Here is an 18,400-nt window from a genome sequence, read left to right as displayed (position 1 = left end):
GTGCAGGGAATTTCACAATGTCTCAGCACCCAATGGTTTGTTTTTTCTTCAGGTCCAGAATCTGACCCTGGCATTCCAGGCCGCAGAGAGCATTGGGATCAAACCCTCTCTGGTGAGTCGAGGTGCCACAGACCTCACACATTCATCAACAAATTGGAAATGTTTGGAAATTGATTCGCTAAACTTTTAGGATGTGGAGAGTCAGAACAGAGATACCCCAGAACTTTTTCCCTCTCCTGACAGTCTCATGCTTAACTGTGTCATACGGGTTACAAAGTCCTTCCTTGTTGGATTGCCTCGAGCCTGTGCTCTAGCACTGCGCTGGAAATGGAAAGACACTGTAGATCCAGATAAAAGCTAACCTAATACATGATCCAGATGTGAGATATTGATTAGCTTGGTTGTTGGTTTGTGAAAACATTAGCAGCTCTCCTTAGAAATAGCTGAGTTAGCATCAGCTGCTCCTCTGAAATATTTAGACTTAGTGATCACAAAACCCCTGCATGTTTTGTCGTAAACAAAGTGTCGCTCATATGTAATGCTAGTGAAGCAGTGCACTCTTAATATGGTAGCAAATGTGGAGTGACTGACTTTCTGTCAAACCTGCTGTTTATTTTAGGTGATGTTTGGGCAAAACATCCATAATAATCTTTTATTAAGTTGCATTCAAGTGTTCTGAGAGAAACTTAGACCTCTGTTCCTTCTCTTGGCTGTTTTCAGACTTTAAAAAATCTAGCCCAAGGCGGGAGACTTTGGCCAATCACAGGTCATTTCATTTCGTGTGTTCCTATTGTCTCAGGAAAGAAAGGTGTGGGAGAGATGCAGGAAAGGTCTCTTTCTGTTTCAAATTACGGCATTTCTGTTTTTTTGTTTTTTACCTGCTACAGCTTCAAAGGAAGTTTGAACATTTTACACTTTGTTTTCATTCTTGCTGAGAGTTGGATGAGAAACAGATGCAACTCTCATATCTGTCTAAGGACGTAGATCTATATCTACAAGCTAGAGCCTTGAGACGGTTAGATTAGCTTAGCATAAAGACCAGCTGCAGGGCTAACAGCTAGCTTGACTGTCCAAAGGTTACAAGAAATCCTCCTGCCAGCAACTCTAAAGCTCACAGATTAACATGCTGTGTCTCGTTTTGTGTAATCCACACAGACACTTTCCTGTAATAAGACGTTCCTGTAATGTAGTGGTTCTATGAGGCTGCACTCAAGCACAGGTGCTTTGCGCTAAATGCTAATATCCGCATGTTTACATACAGATGTGTAGTTTAGCGTGTTAGCGTGTCAGCGTTTGCTAATTGGCACTACACACAAAGTACAGCTGAGGCTGATGGGAATGTTAGTGCACTAGTTTTACAGGTATTTGTTCATAAAAAAAAAGCAAATTTAAATTTGTATTTTTCAATGCTTGTGTGTACCACATTTCAGATAAAGCCTTCTAAAAGTTATGAATAATGCACAATGTTTCCCAAAATGTTGAGCTATTCTTTTAACAGCTTTTTTTAGTTTTTGTTAATGCCACTGAAAACATGGTTTAACTTTTATGATATATTTCTCTATAACATTAAATATTAATGACCGAATAATAAACAGGCAAATTCAAGGTTTAGAAATAGACATCCTTAGTTATTCTTTATTAAAATCTTAAATAGCTTCTTCATCAGGACTGTCTTGGTGTGGGCTGGTCACATTAGATTGACAGTTGCCTAGCAACTTGAGCAAACAACCTCAAAACACAAATGTTTGGACTAAATCCTAGAAGTCCATGACATCACATTTTGGTGGGAAATGTGGTGGAAAAAAGCATGTTCATGTAGGATCCCAGTCGCTCATACTACGAGGTGGATTGAAAAAAATTACAGATCCTGAGTCAGTTGTCTTGTTTAAAATAGTCACTTCACTGCCATCAGGTCATAAAGGCATCCTCAACTTTCTCACACACACACACACACACACACACACACACACACACACACACACACACACACACACACACACACACATACACACACACACACACAAACACACACACACACACAGCCTTCATGCTTGTATACGGTCATGTTTTTTCATTCATTCATTCTCATCACTGCCGGTAAGAGTGTGGACACTAAATAGTTTAATGCTGACCAGGTCAAGTGAAATCATCACACACGCGTCTTTCATTGCAAACGGATGAATTATCTTGCAGCCAGTGGGGATGAGGTTTTCCTCCTCAGACCTATACTTTCAGGGTTTCTACAGGTGCTTGAAATCCTTGAAAAAAGTGCTTGAATTGTGGATAAAGTACTTATAAATGCTTGAAATTGTACCCGCATTTCTTTTCAATAAAGAGCTATAGAATAGAAATTAAATTACCAAACACAATTTTTAGTTGTTTATAGAGAGAGAGAGAGACCTTGAAAGTGCTTGAAAAGTGTTTGAATTTGACACTTGAAAAGGTGTCCAAACCCTGTTCTTTTATTGATGCTGTACATACTGATGGCACTTTAACTTAGATATGTTAGAGTTGGTGGCAGAGTATCGGGGACATGTAAGGCTTAATCTAATATCACCTCTCTCTCTCCCCCTCTCTGCACTGCTGTTGACAGCTTGATGTTTTGAGGAGCATGATAAAAACAGATGTGTGGAGCTGGATATTTGTTTTCACGTCCAACCAAAAGTAAACTGCTCTGAGATTCTCTGAGACTCTAAGCTCTGGGTCTTATAAAACACACAAATCAGTGTATTTGCTCTTAATGTGGAAGAGCCAGCTGGATGTCAGCTAGGAAGTGAAATAGGCTTAAATGTTTCACAGAGACCAAAGGTCATATTAATTCTCCATTGCGTGCTTGTGGTTACAAGACTGGATATGGAAAACTTCTTCCCATCAGTGACGTTCAACTTTTCAACGGCTTCTCTCTCCGTTGCATAAACAGACTAGGCAGACACAGCCCAGAGAGCAGCAGCATCCTCCCGTTAGGAGGTTGAGACATCATGGAAGTGACTGGACTCAAGCTTCTGTGTAAATGTGAGCTAAGGGAAACTGCTGTGACGCCGGCTCAGTATGGAGTCATGTGAAAGTGTCTGACTCAGCACTGTCAGCCTGGATTTGTCCCCCGCAGAAAAGAATAGAATAGAAATACTTTATTAATCCCAAGCTGGGAAATTGGAGTGTAACAGCAGCATTACACACAGACACATCAACACAGTAATATAGAAATACAATATAAAAGATACCTGAAAAATAAATAAGCTGGCTAAATGTAGTGTAAATGTAAACATATAATAATCTAAGGTGCAGTGGACAGATTATGAGAAAAAACACAAGGTGCTTCTGATTGTATAGTTCTGAACAGTTGAACTGTTATTGTACAGTGTGATGGCACAAAGCGGGAAAGATTTCCTGTATCTGTCCCTTGGGCAGCGGGGCTGGAGCAGCCGGTGTGAGAAGGTGCTCCGCTGTCTGACCACTGTGTGATGGAGAGGGGGCTGTCCACTGTCACTGATGGATACAATTTTATTTAGCGCTCTGCTCTCCACCACGGACTCAAAAGACTCCAGCCTGAGACCAAGTACAGAGCCAGCCTTCTTGATGATTTTACCAAGTCTGCTGGTGTCACTGGCTCTGATGCTGCTGCCCCCACACACAGCAGAGCTTCACGCAGCTCATCACAGTCTTGAGTCTGTAGATTACAGTTTTCCTCAAATTTTTTGAAACACACAATTGTATTCTGACAGTGGTGGAAAGTAACTAAATACTCAAGGACTTGTACTTTACCTGAGTTTTTCAATTTTCTGATACTTTGTACTCCACTATACGTCAGAGCTAAGTATTGTACTTTTAAGATAAAATAAGATTGTATTGATACCCAGGAGAAATTCACAAGTTTCCCAGCAGATACAGTTTATAAAATAGCTCACTTTGCATTAATGCATTAATAATTATAACACAATATACTGTTCAAAATTCTGAAATGGGTCATTGCTGCATAATGAGTACTTTTACCTTAGGGACATTAAGAATACTTTTACTTTTTCTTCAGTAAATATTTGAGTGCATAATTTGACTTCTGTTATTTGTACACTGTGGTATTGCTACTTTTTCTCAAGTACAAGATCAGAGTACTTCTTCCACCACTGTGTACTGAGCAGCACGCGCATTTGTCCTGCGGCCTCTCACTCACTCAAAACAGTTAACTCCTGTGTCAAAACTAAATAGCTTCATCAGCGAGTTCATCCCCTTTAGCAAACTGACACGCCCCTTTCTCATTGGTAAGGTTTAAGGACACTAAAAGGATGTTTCTTTGTGGGATTTCCCATTGGGACATACTCAATAATAGAGTCATATATTCTGAACAGCCGACTGTGACAAACACCAGCTTCAACAGTCTGTTCCCAGGTTTCACTGTCAATGTTCACCCTCACTCACAGTACTTTAGATGTATCAGTTAGTCAATAAGGGGGATCAAAGTCCACAAAAAGCATGTAAATAAGAAACCTTTAAGTGCTTGAATGAAAAACAAACAACGCCTCATCTGATCTTGGTTCCGGTTCAATCAAAAATGAAGAATGCAAACGATGACATGATTACTCCACTCCACTTGTAAAGACCAAAATACCACAACTCCTACACCTAATTTTTCTTTTACTCCTCTTTCTGTCCGACACAGGACATCGAGGAGCTGATGAAGACGGACAGGCCGGACTGGCAGAGCGTCATGCAGTACCTCTCCCAGATCTACAAGTACTTTGAGACCTGACCGACGGGGGAAAGAGGAGCTGATTAATTGAAGGCACTGCAGCACTTTTCTTTCACCATCCGTCAGAACCACATTCACCGTTTAGACAGACCCAATGCTGCCACCTGTTTTTGTTGTTTTCCTCATTTTTTTAGTGGGGTGCTACAGTGAGCACCGAGGCCTAATTAACAAAGACTGCAGTCAGGAAACACATTGTTCATTTTTACAGGTTTAAAATTAACCGAGCATCTGATTCACTGACAAACGAAAGCAGACAAACAGATTGTCTGTTTGTGCGAATTACTTTTCAAGCCTTGTAGCAGGTAACGACACAACTGAGAGAGCATTAAAAACTGTTTACTGACAAAACTGACAAAACTCTATACTGACAAAAACACATAAGAACTATTGTCATACACACTGGCTTTCAGTAGAAAATATATTTTTCCATTATTTGCTAGTTATCAGTGTTGTTTGTGAATCAAATGCTCTGGTTCTGGTCGTTTTGTGCCAAATCTTCTGCCAAGGCTATCTATGCATGGTGAAAGTGTAACCTTCTGTCTGAGTGTGCAACGTGACATCACTGAACAACATGCAGCCACGAGATAACCCGCGGGAAACTTCTGGTCAATTTTTTATGCTTCAAAGAAATCAAAGAATCATACTGAGTGCTTATTGTGAACGAGCAAGAGTTGAGTATTTTAGTATTAACTGACAGGTTGGAGTTGAACGGAAGCCTTTATACTTTCCACTTTTAATCGTGTGCGTCCTTAAGAATAGGAAGTAGACAAAGCTGCCGTCTGTGCAACACTAAAAATGATTTAACACTATAAGAGTTGCTGGATAGTTTTTAAGAGATATTTTTATGAGAACAGATTGATCTCTCTGTTTGCATTGTTTACAGCATTAAGGATTCAATCAACCATCGTGCCGTGAGCGCCTGCTTTGTGTCTTCACACTTTCCACCAAGATTCTCTCAGCAACTATGGTACTGCATGAAGGAGAGGGTGACTTTTACATGGAAGAGTTGAGGCATAACACTCTCTGCGGTATGATTTAGACAAGCCTCCATTAGCAGATGCCCTAATGTCTCGAAGATAAAAGTGTTATTTATTTATTTACAAGACTTGTATCGAGAGGTGAGAATGTGGACAGAAGTGTGTGCAGTTTTCTATTTACGGATGTCAGATTTGGAGCCTGTTGGATGGATATTGCTCAATAAAGAATTGTCAAGTTTTATATTCAATTGTTCACTTTTTTATTCTTCTTCAGGTTATGTTTTGACACAATTTTGAAGCACTCTTCCTGTGCTGCTCTAGTGGAGTTTAAACTGCTTTTCCACTGCCCATTAAAGCCCTGTGACAGGGTTGTGAAACATTTGGGTATGTGGGAACACTGAGTAGAAAAGGGTTCCCTGCTTGACACTTGACACCTTTTCTACTACAGAAGCAGGTAGCTCCAGATGAAGTGGGTCTGAAGACAATTAAAAACCAAGATCAGTCCAAATAGAAGGCTACATTAGTTTCAGAAATATTCTGTGCTTTTCCCCTCTTTAAAACTGATTACACACTATGATTATTACTTTCTACTCTAACTTCAAGCGTTTGCGTCAGCCAGAAGCGGAAGGTAAACCATGTTCAACCAACGCTGCGAAACGTGAGTAAATCAAGTTCTTTTGGTTGCTTTTGCCTCCACTGAGTCCCTGGCGTGGGGACAAAAACTCCGCGATTTCGGCCTGATTGAAACCAGATGCAGCGTGTCTGTAAGCAGTGCGGGCACGCGTGCGTGTGTGTGTGCTATACAAACAACACCGCATTTACATTACACGGAAAGCACATGGAGGCGTCGATGGATGCGGTTTAATTGGCGCGTAATTACGCACGGCGGGCCGGTGACGCTCACTTGGGATTCCACCCATATCTCACTACTTGTAACCGTGTATGTGTGTGTGTGTTTGGGGCGTGGCTTCTCTTTGAAATAGATTTTGTTCTCCTCTTTTTTATCTTACGTTTCCCTCTTCACTTCAAAACCGCTGTCGGGGGAAGTTGTGTGACACACTCCCTGCGCTACAGATCTATTGATGCCGCTTAAGCGCTCCACTGATCGGTCACTGTTGATGTGAAAACATCCAGAGACGATGTACAGGTTCATTAAGGTGAGCGAAAACATTGTCCAGTGACTTTCTGTCTGTTTTATGTGCACACTTCTGCAGCCGGCAGGAAGGATGAATGCATTATTACGCAGCTACTGCAGCTTTTGTCAACTTTGTGATGCAAAAAACAGCAAATGTTCCTGCTTTTTTCTGAATATGAATATGAAGTAAATTCCTTTCTTTCCAACAGATGGCTGGTTCCGCAGCTCACACTTGTGGAATATTCCTGGATTACAGCAGAAAGACTTCGTTACTCCTCTGGGACTAGAAGCAGTGTTGTAGGGTGACCGTCTCCTGTTATGTTCAGCCTGCAGGTTTTAGTCCTTTAACACACTTTGCGGAGATGAATCATTTCTACATCGTGATTGAAGTAGTAATTGCTGTTCTCTCCATATCCGGCAACGTTCTGGTTTGCTGGGCTGTCGCGATCAACACCACTTTGAAGAACGCCACCAACTATTTTCTGGTGTCTCTGGCTGTGGCTGATATTTTGGTCGGTTGCCTCGCCATCCCGTTCGCCATAACCATCAGCCTCGGCATTGATCTGGACTTCTACGGATGCCTCTTCCTGGCCTGTTTTCTCTTGATACTGACACAGAGCTCTATTTTCAGCCTTCTAGCTATTGCAATTGATAGATATGTGGCCATCAACATCCCTCTGAGGTGAGTGTTTCATCACTGAATTCATATTTCTTTAGCTGATGAAAGTTATTTGTTTTCTCTTCTGGCAAGGATATGGTGAAGATAATGAAACCTCAAACTAAAAGAGTCACTCTTTAACATTCATTTTGCTTTCTTCTAATCAATTAAAGTGACTTCATTAAGTGTCCCGCCTGTTTAATCACTTGGTAATACACAGTGGGTCAAATGGGTAGACAAACATTGAGTTCCTCCCATGTCTTCATAAAGAGCTCCTAAATATTTCCGTGTTCCCTATGGAAAATAATTGAATTCATGCAGATCAGTATCAGCGCTGTTATCTCATGATCAGCTTCCTGTGGAGCTCAATGAGTTGTGTAAACATAGCACAGTTAATATCTAAACTTGGACAGATAATCAGATAATGCCTCTACACATTATTTGAATCTGGTGTTAGAGAGCAGACTTAGCAAACACTTTGAAGTGACTGTTTTAGAACCTTGATTCAATCATCTTTAGGGAACGCCACCTTTACACATAGTACGGCGGTGACTGCCAGATAGAAATCAAGATGTTTTTGTTTCATCTGAAGCCTCCTGCAGCTCGTAGAGAAAGATGCAAAGATTTGCCATGCAGCTGTTTGATGAAGCCGGATCAATACCTGGCCACGCTGTGTCACTTCCATTGATCCTGATGGCAAAGGCCACCGAGCGTGTCCACAGTCCGCCTGAGGGGACAGACAGGCAGAGACAGCAAAGTGCTGCTTGGTATTTCTGTGAATTGAGGAATACACACTTTATTATCAGATGGGAATTGCCTGTCTCTAGGGGGTGTTGTTTTTAGCATGTCATCACGTCGGAGAGTTGTCAGTTATTTCTTTTCTTCGAGGCAACACTCACTGCAGTGATTATGGGCTCTGGATGTGGTTCTGGAGGGCTGTCCGTGCCATGGGCATGTGATGTGCTGTCATTTCCATTTGGCTCAAACGCTGGCAAGAAAGGACGGTTTGACACTTGTCTGGGATAAAAGTTGTCTTCCACCAACCAAGTGGCTTGTAAAAAGTACTAATTTGTGCTTCTATTTTTGACCCACGGAAAGAAACCATACCTCAGTCTACCTCCCCACACAGAAAACTAAACCTTTAACTGTCTCTAATCCAGCGACACGCTCAAAATATTCTCTGTAAAACATTCTTACGTTATATTTTATAGTTTCCTCTGAAAGCCCAGCCTCACAACACACGTGATAATAAGAACAGTGTGTATGTTCAGCTCAAATTACATATCCACAGCAATGCCTGGCGTGTGTGTGTGTGACTTTGTCCAGTCTGAAGGCCTTTGGGGCTCTCAGATGAAAGTGTTTTCACAGATGGCTTTAGTGGAAGTGAAAGGCCAAAGCCAGATGTTTTATACCCCATGAGATGACAGAGCTACACACCAACTCAATGCCCGTTTCAAGCCCCCGTCTCCCCTGTTTGCCATTCTCAGGGGAAGACCCTCTCGTTATTTTGTCCCTCTGTCTTGTTGGGGCTTTTAAATAACTTTTAGCGTATCAGAGACCTTAAAGGAACGTCCGCACCCACAGCACGGCCTCAGTGTGGTCAGGAACAGTGGGCACGTTAATTTAACAGACAGTTTTAGAGTCTTCCTGTCTTTGTTCAAGCACATGCAGGGGTGTAGTGGGCATGGACAGTGTAAATCCTGCTTTAGTGTCTCACAAATAATGGAAAATGTTGCCAAGTTAAGGTGGTATTACAGTTAAAGAACCAGGAAAGGCTCCGTTGATGGCTGGACTTCACATCTGATCCATATGTATCGGCATTATAAATGACAGGAAGTTAAGAGCGCAGAGCCCAGGTGGAAATACGCTTCAAGATGCAGACACACAGTGAGAGATGCGTCATCCTCAGTTTTAGTGAAGCAAACAATACCATTGAAATGATCAGCTGTGGGGACTAGTGAATCAAGTCCAGTGTGATGTTAAAACATGTCTGATGAAGAAGGTTATTATTGGTTATAAATTTGTGGAGGCAGAGTCATGGTTATAAAATGTCAAGATTTCCACAGACATTTATCTCAACCCCATCTGCTGAGATAGAGAAGACTGACGATGTCTCTACACTGAATATGAAGCTACAACCAAGAGGCAGTTAGCTTAGCAACAAGACTGAGAAGATAGCCTAGCTTTATCCAAAAGTAACTAAATCCACTCACCAGCGTCTCTTAAAGGGATAGTTTGGATGTTTTGAAGTGTGGCCGTATAAATTACTTATCCACAGTCAGTATATCACTACGGCACGCCCCCAGTTAGCTGAAACAATCAGGAGTAAGCAATTTACTGCTAAGAAAGAATAATATCAGTGTTGACTATATTTCTAATTATTTATATACACTGTCAAACAGCCGAGTTTAAGTTTAAAGGAGCTCTACTAATATGTACGCCCTGCCAGACGCCTATCACAATAAAAACAGAGAAACTCAGATTACAACACACACAGAGGGAGAGTGACTTCATTCTCGGCTCAGAACGCTGTTACTCCACTATATCTTTACATAGAAGATAGTTGTTTTCTGCTATATTAATGCTCTGAATGTTGCGAACAGTGCCTTTTAGCAGGGGGAACTGAAGCTGTTCTGTTACTACAGCTGATTGTTGAGGTGAATATAGGTGAATATAGGTAGTCATAATGTATTATAAGCCCCGTCAGTCAACCTCTAGTTTAGAACTGTCAAGAGCATTCATAAGATACTTGAACTTAAACAGTAAATCTGTTTAAGTTCAAGTGTAAGGATGTTGATGATCTGCATTATGTGGTTATTAGCTCATTATAAATGCATTATAATTCACTATGAATGGCCTGATACTGCACTACAGTGGTGGTCTTCATAGAAAGTGTCATGAGCTTATGAGCTTACGGTTTCACGTAGTTAGTTGTTTTATGTTTCTCCACACATTCACTCAAGGTTATCTCTTCATTTGTTTCCTGTCTACATGTCTGTTAGAGCCGTCTGAGAACATGTGTTTGGATGTTTTACACTGAGAGCTGTTGAACTGGAACGTGTCGGAGGTAATATCCATGATGATTACTGCCAGGAGGTTGTATTTGTTTGTATTATTGCAGTGGAACCGAGATGACCACAACATGCATTTTTTGAGAGGAAGAAATTATCTATGAAGCCTACAGGGGCTGAATATTTCATACTTTACGAATAGATTTTGAGACGTCACTTTAGTAATGAGTCACCTGGACCAAATAAGACTCAAACGAGAGGTGAAGCTGTTAACACGCTGTTACACTTGAGCAAAGAAAGTCCCCTTTACCCTGAATATGTAGAAATCTCATCTATATTTACCTTTCCCTCTTCTGTCAAAACAATTCTTGCATGATCACATCTTAATTGGACCGTGAACGCTTTACAAATTCAGATCTGTGTTTACAGGATCATATTAGTGTGCCTTCAACATGTTACACAACTTGTTTTTTTAGAGAGACACTTACATATACACTTCATAATGCATGTGTGTTAGCACACACAGGCTGACAGACAGACTGTGTAGTCAGTGTGAACGGCCACCTGTTAGAATGTGTGTGCAGCAGGGCTGTGGACACTGCCGGACATTTAAGCGGATGTAGTGAGCGCTCAGAGTGTGCGTGTGGCCTGGCAGAGGCCCGTGGCCCCGGGGCGGAAACACAGTGACAGAGAGAAGAGAAGGGGATGTATGGAGAATGGAGCAGGGGGAAGAAAGCAAAACAAAGATAGATGCCAGCGTGCTGTCGTCATGCCAGAACTAATCCATTCAGCCGCCCGCCTGTTCCCTGGCTCCGAACACAAACAGAGGGTGGGGGGCTATGTGCGGGACATGGACCCTGTGGGAAATGGACACTCTGCGGCCTGCTGGACTTGTGATTGACAGATGGAGAGGAACTGAGAGAAGGTGTGGAAGTGTGTGGTCACCGTGAGCTCTAAAGCTTCCTCTCCTCCCTCCGTGGGCAGAGTGCTGTATTATTCATGGCCCCCCCTGGGCACACACTCACCTCCCAGCATGAGGGTTCAGGACAGAGGCGGAGCTGGCACACCACTGATGAATAATTTACTGTAGTTATTATAACAAAGGGCTCTGAAGGGTCCCCTCAGAGGTAGACCAGGCTAATGATTAAGAAGTGCCCTTCCAGTAATATGACTTTGATTTTACTAACAAATGCTTGGCATCTGAAAGCAGACTCAGATGACACACACTTCCTGCCTGCGGTGCTATCAAAATCAGTTGTCAGTTGAACCCACTTCCTCATAGCCCGACTTCATTCTCATCTCTTGTAGCTTTTTATTTGGTGGTTTTATATTACCATATTATTTCTATAGATATTATCCCACAAAGACGCTCAAACCAACAACCAACAGAGGTACAAACCGATCAAAAAGAGTGATACTGTGACACTGGGGGACTTTTCCTTCATTACGATTAACGCTGTCTTCTTCCTCCCTTACTCAACACAGCACTACCTGCACTGTTTGTGGTGAGGATTATATACCTAGAAAAACACATACACTGGCTCAATAAATGCGATTTTCATATTTATGCATACAAATCATTTGTCAACATAAAAGAACACTTGACATGGTCAAGTGTAGAATTTGAAAGTGTGCATTAATAAGTATTTATAAACGGAGTACTTGAGGTTAACTTGTTTATTTAAATGCTGTTACTCAGTGGTTACTTATGGCTCCTAGATGGTCTTCGTTAGCGTCTGCACAATCTGGCTTTCTGTTACTTTTTATTTGCCTGTTGATAGTGAAGGGGCACACAGGAAACAAGGGAGGTACGACACCGTTGATGGTGTGGTTACGTGGCATAAACTGTAACCAGTCACCTACCAGACCTTTTGTGAAAGGATGTGATAAAGTACAGTGAAGTGAAACAGACGAGGTGACGCAGAGCTGGTCAGACTGAGGAGTACTGAGGTGTTGTGGTAATTGCAAGTACTTTTCATGCGTCAGCCATGTTTTATAGGTAATCATATTAAGGGTTGCAAAGGGGCGGCAAATTTACGGAAAACTCCAGAAACTTTCCATGGGACATTATGGGAATTAACTGGAAATGGTCGGTCATTTAAACGAACTGATTCATATCCAAACATAAATATAAACATTTTGTTTAGTCATCATAGGCAGACATCCTTGCAAAACAATACAATTAAAAACATTACATTTCAACAGATTTATTTGTAAGTAGAACTTAGTTGAACTATTTTTAGTTTTAATTTTAATTATTAATTTATTTATTATTCTTTTATTGAACAACAAAAACATGAATGTTGAGTAAAATATTACTCATACCCCAGACCCCGACCATTCAAAAATACATTAAACATTCAACATAAATCATCTGTGCATGTGATGGAGGAAGGCAAAGATATTCCCAAGTGTACTTGCATGAAATCTGGTGGCTAAGATTATGGAAAAATATATTTTCCCACACTGTATTTCAACCTTCAGTTTTGTCGATTCCAGGTTTATTCTCGTTTATTTCCATTAAATTTCTGTCAATTCCTGTCAAAAGTTTCCAACTTTGAAAATTCCCAGAATTTTGCAACCCTATTATAAAACTTTATGAAAAATTGTTCATAAAGAACCACAGTGTGCTCTCCATTTGTTGCATGTGTGGAAGGATAAGTTCTGTTATTTGGAGTCTGTCGTACGACAATATTCTCCAATATTTGCATCAGCTTCAGTTCATTTTGACAGAACGAGGGCTGTGGACTTATATTGTAATTGCATCATGAAGAGATCTTTTCACAGCCACTGTGGACGCAAGAAATGATAACAGCAAACAATAACTCTTTGAATGAACATATGGGGATGTGAATATTGTGTAAAAAATTGTGTGTGAACGAGTAAACAATGTTAACAATTAAATGATTTGTAAGTTTTTAATGACATATTTGTTTATCATTACCAATTGATTTATGATTTAACTATAACTAGTCTAATGGCTCAAGTGAGATTCATATAAAGGAGCTTATTTATCAACAATTTACAAATTATTGTTTCATCATTAACTCATGGTTTAATGATGATTTATGACGGATCATTATTACAACTGAAAAAATGGTTTGATCGTGTACTGTGCAGCTGCAGAGATCAGATTGTGTGTGTGTGTGTGTGTGTGTGTGTGTGTGTGTGTGTGTGTGTGTGTGTGTGTGTGTGTGTGTGTGTGTGTGTGTGTGTGTGTGTGTGTGTGTGTGTGTGTGTGTGTGTGTGTGTGTGTGTGTGTGTGTGTGTGTGTGTGTGTGTGTGTGTGTGTGTGTGTGTGTGTGTGCGTGTGTGTGTGCGTGTGAGTCACGACCATGGTCGCTCGTCTGAATCACTTTAAGGAAACAGCTCATCTTGCTTCAAGCGCTGTTCATATGATGAGGACCGTCAGGTCGACACTCATGTGAGTCAGCCCTGACTCTCCCTACGCAGCCTCTGTGCACCTGCCCTCTATATTTTCATATCACATCCTAGGGAGGCGGTAGCTTTATGGGAAACGTGCTGAATCAGTGTGAAACTACTCTAACACGCAACAATCATACCTTTGTCAATATTGAAAAACAAGGGGAGTGTGGTCTATACCTACTCTGTAAAGTGTCCTGAGATAACTTTTGTTATGATTTGGCACTGTAAATAATATTGAATTGAATTGAAAACTAGTGGAACAGATTGGGCATCAAATTACAATAAAAGTGAAAGTGAAGACAGAATAGGATTTATTTCTGTCATTTTTAAGTCGTCATGCTCAATGGGTGTGGCCTGCTCACAGTATCTGCACAGAACACATGTGGGTGCACTGGCTCCAGAGTACACCCTCCCCGGGTGAGACTGGGCTGATAAAAGTCCTGCTGAACTCATCTAAGGAAACAAACACTGAACACAAACTGCTGTGTGTCCGTGAGGTGCATCCATGTTCACGTGTGACAGCGTTGATAAAATTCATTTGGTAGCTTTTTCTAATAAAAAAATATGTGCCAGCACTTTGAAGTTGATCTCTGCTGGCCTTGTTTGGATGTGTTTTATTGACGTTATTGTGTTGTGTATGTTTTTAGCAATGCTAGCGGCGTGGCTCTATAGATGTTGATGTCTGTCAGTTGGTCCACTTTAGTCCAAAATGAAATGTCTCAACATTTACTGGATGGGTTGGTAAAATAATTGTGTTTATTCATTTAACATTCCTGTGTTGAGTGCTAATTAGCAAATGTTAGTATTCTAACACACCAAACTAAGGTGGTGATAATGTTAACATTATAGTTTTTAAACAACATGCAGATGTTAGCATTTAGCTGAAAGCGCCTCTGTGCCTAGTGCAGCCTCCCTGTGCTGCTAGCCTGGCTGTAGACTTTTGCTCTGCATTTTTTATTTTGTCGGAGCCGTGCGTTGGCACTCCTGCTGCGCCCCCGGACTGGCTCTACTAGAATGAATGAGACTGCATTGTTTCATGATGGCTAAAGTGGGTCTGAACTCGCTTTGTTGTTGTGGATGTAGGTGGGGGATTGAATGCTTGTGTTTGCTCTTGTGTTTGTGTTGTTTGGTTTGAAAAACAGCACTGTGAAGACAATATTTTCCTACAACACTTGAAGGCCCCGAGTTACAGCAATTCCCCATCACACTTCATCATTCATGTGTATTGTCTGCATGATTCTCAGCCATCATTAGGCCGATGTGCATCCTGGTGTGCAGAAGGAGCTACATAAGAAAATATGATGAGTCAGTCAGGCCGCTCCTACAAACTTCACAAACAAAAGCCAACACCAGCTCACTTTCTGCAACCAAAACAAAGTTCAACATTCTCTATAGGCGCTTCTCTTCAATTATATATACCGTATATATATATATATATATATATATATATATATATATATATATATATATATATACATATATTTCTTTTTTTCAAAATCTGTGGTGTGAATTTTGGCTCAAATCCTTTTCAGGGCTGTCAAACAACTTTCTTTAACCCTTCTGAAAGTCACAAAGTTGTAAAAGAGTCCGGTCTGCTAGCTTTGAGCTTGGAATTTTGATGTGTTAAAGATGCAGGTATGTTACCACCATCAGAGGTACATGGCTAAATAAAATGATTAGATCACAGAAAAAGCATTTAGTTTTGCTCGTGTACCGTAAAGTTTGTTGATGTATCTGTTATAGCTGGGCTGAACTTGATCTCTAGAGCCTATTTTAAGTGTCCAAAACTTAAAAACAATTAAGACGCTAACATCTGTTGTTTTTCTCCAGGTACAAGGAGTTGATGACGGGAAAAAAAGCCAGAGAGATCATTGCTATACTCTGGATCCTCTCCTTTGTCATTGGTCTCATCCCCTTCTTTGGCTGGAACTTGAAGTCCTCGGGATGCAACCACAACAGTTCTGGGGCGGACAACACTACAAACACTGGCTTCATGGAGGGGCTGAGGGGCGGAGGAGACTTATTAAAGAGCTGCCAGCTCAAGTGCTTCTTTGAGAGTGTGGTGGACATGCACTACATGGTCTACTTTAATTTCTTTGTGTGCGTGCTGCCGCCGCTGCTCATCATGCTGTGCATCTACCTGAAGATCTTCACTGTGGCCAGGACGCAGCTGAGACAGATCGAGCTCAAGTGTGTGGGCAATGGGGACAGCCATCACCACGGGCTGCTGCAGAAGGAGATCCGGGCCGCCAAATCCCTCTCCATTATCGTGGGACTGTTCGCCGTCTGCTGGCTGCCCGTCCACATCCTCAACTGCCTCACGCTGTTTTACAAGGAGCTGAAAAAGCCGGATCTTGTCATGTATGTGGCCATCATTCTGTCTCATGCCAACTCCGCTGTCAACCCCATCATCTACGCTTACCGCATCCAGGACTTCAGGAACACCTTCCGCAAGATCCTGGCCCAACACTTCCTGTGCCGCAGGGAGGAGCTGTACCTCAGCTCCAACGGCAGCAGACGGAACAGAGACCAGATCCACATGACCATCGACCCTCTGCTATAGAGAGTCGTGAGCGAGGGGGAGTATTATCTGTGTCAACTCTGTTGATTCACTGAGGTTTCTAATGTTTACAGAACAAGGGTATATGTGAAGATGAACCGATGTCAAACGCGCTTTGAATGTGGACATTTATTTATGAATCAGGGGTCAAGCAGTGAAATGCTGAGTGGCGAGTCTTACGTAACTTTTGCATTGTGAAGGATTTCAGATTTTTTTAAAAACATGTTGAAGCTAACTGGATTTGTAGGACTGTGAACAGGATCCAAACTACATTCATTAATGCTATTTATCATACTGAATCCACCCTGTTTCAAACACTCTTTTTTTGCCCTGCTATTTTATATTGTCAACATTGAGTGCCAGTGTTTGTTAATTTATTTATTACAAGACCTTATCTTTGAGAATGTAAAGATCACAAGACGTTGTGCGGCTGGATCTGTACTTGTGGACCTTGAAAGGTACAATGGTAGAAGTCTACATCTGTGGTTATTTTTGGCTCGTGGCCCTTTGAAATGATTTCATACTCATAAACATCACAGGCTCAAAATACATCAATACAGTTTCTGTTGTTTAGCAGAAATGTTCTTGAGCTGTTGCTTCAAATAAGTGCTGATGTTGTCCTGTTGCTGCTCAAGTGAATCCTCCACAACAACATGTATATACTGGCGGAGGGACATAGTTGTCTACAGAGGGATCGAAAACAACAGGGACTCTCGCACATATTGGAAAATGGCAACAACTGAATTAGAAGAAAAGGGGGAAATTCAAACATGAACAGGAAGTCACGCACATTCAGACGTAAGTAAAAAACACACCTGTGGTGGTGCTCTGTATGATTTCCATGTTAACATTGTTCACAAGAAAAAAAGCTCAGGAAGTGGGAAACTGATTGTACCCTTTATAGAAATATGGTATCTGCACAGCTGCTTTGTTTTGAGCCAAGACAACTGGACAAGCTGATGTCAAATTTGATATTTCAAACCCATGCAATTCATAATTCCTTAGCATTGGAGCTTCTGGTGCAGATGCATTTAGTGGCTTACATCACATAAAGCACCACTGCTTCGATTCAGTTGGGTGTATAGAATATGAATGTCACTTATGTCAAACTGTCTGGATACTTAAACTATGACTTTTTCATTTTTTTCAAAATACTATACATTACTGTTTTAAACTTTTTTTGACATTGTATACTGACTTTTTTATTTTTTCAACATACTATACACTAGTTTTTTAATGACTTTTTTTCAACATACAAGTCCAGACATTTAAGTATGAGTCCAACTGACAACCCCTCTTCCCTCAGACAGTCTCAGCTGAGATCCTGAGGCTCCCATCTGCCCTGTTAGCGCAGTCAGTCCTTCACAAGCTGCTGAGTGGAGCCCCTTCATTTGAGAAAACAATACAGATTAAAGGGTTACACCGCTCAAATATGCTGCACTGAGGACTCAGTTTAATCAAACTCCTAATGAGCCAACACCCCTTACTCTTCCATTCTAGAAAAGATAGGCGGCTGACAAACAAACCCCCCAAAAAATATATTATATTATCATTTATATCATATTATGATATAAATAACATATATCATAATATTCTTTGCACTCAACGGTGCTCGGATGCAGCGTCTCCTTTGTTCTGTGAGGCAACGCAGCTGCAGCACGTCTTTCCACCTGATGCTTTGCCTCTTTTCTGCAGGGCTTAGCGTTATTGTGCATGTTCCCATTGAGCTTATCAAAAATGAAGACGGGGTTGAGGGCTGATGAATCCCAAAAAAAGGTCTTGGTGAGTTAAATCAGAGCAAAGCTGAGTTTTATGGAGTATCGTTATTCATGTGAAAGAAGAAGAAGAGGGTGAATTTGGTCACCTGAGCGCCATCACTACACAAATGA

At 41.2% G+C, this 18,400-nt stretch overlaps 2 protein-coding genes across 4 annotated transcripts in view; both read left to right on the top strand.

Moving 5' to 3' along the window:
• The window catches only part of specc1 (sperm antigen with calponin homology and coiled-coil domains 1), a 77,194-nt gene extending 71,473 nt beyond the window's left edge, over positions 1–5,721 (top strand). For all 3 annotated transcript variants that reach the window (XM_083927652.1, XM_083927653.1, XM_083927654.1), the window contains 2 exons: positions 53–112; positions 4,655–5,721. In XM_083927652.1, coding sequence (XP_083783778.1) covers positions 53–112; positions 4,655–4,744 — 150 coding nt within the window. In that variant the 3' untranslated portion in view covers positions 4,745–5,721. The remainder of the gene's footprint in view (positions 1–52; positions 113–4,654) is intronic.
• Positions 5,722–7,218: 1,497 nt separating this feature from the next.
• adora2b (adenosine A2b receptor) lies at positions 7,219–16,936 on the top strand (the record flags this gene model as incomplete). Its single annotated transcript, XM_083927655.1, has 2 exons — positions 7,219–7,538; positions 15,782–16,936. 2 exons carry the CDS (start codon positions 7,219–7,221, stop codon positions 16,512–16,514), a joined length of 1,053 nt encoding a protein of 350 aa, XP_083783781.1. The 3' UTR covers positions 16,515–16,936.
• Positions 16,937–18,400: the final 1,464 nt, after the last annotated feature.

This window comes from Echiichthys vipera (assembly GCF_963691815.1).
Source record: "Echiichthys vipera genome assembly, chromosome: 14".
Lineage (NCBI taxonomy): Eukaryota > Metazoa > Chordata > Actinopteri > Perciformes > Trachinidae > Echiichthys > Echiichthys vipera.
This window is presented reverse-complemented; position numbering and strand designations above follow the sequence as displayed.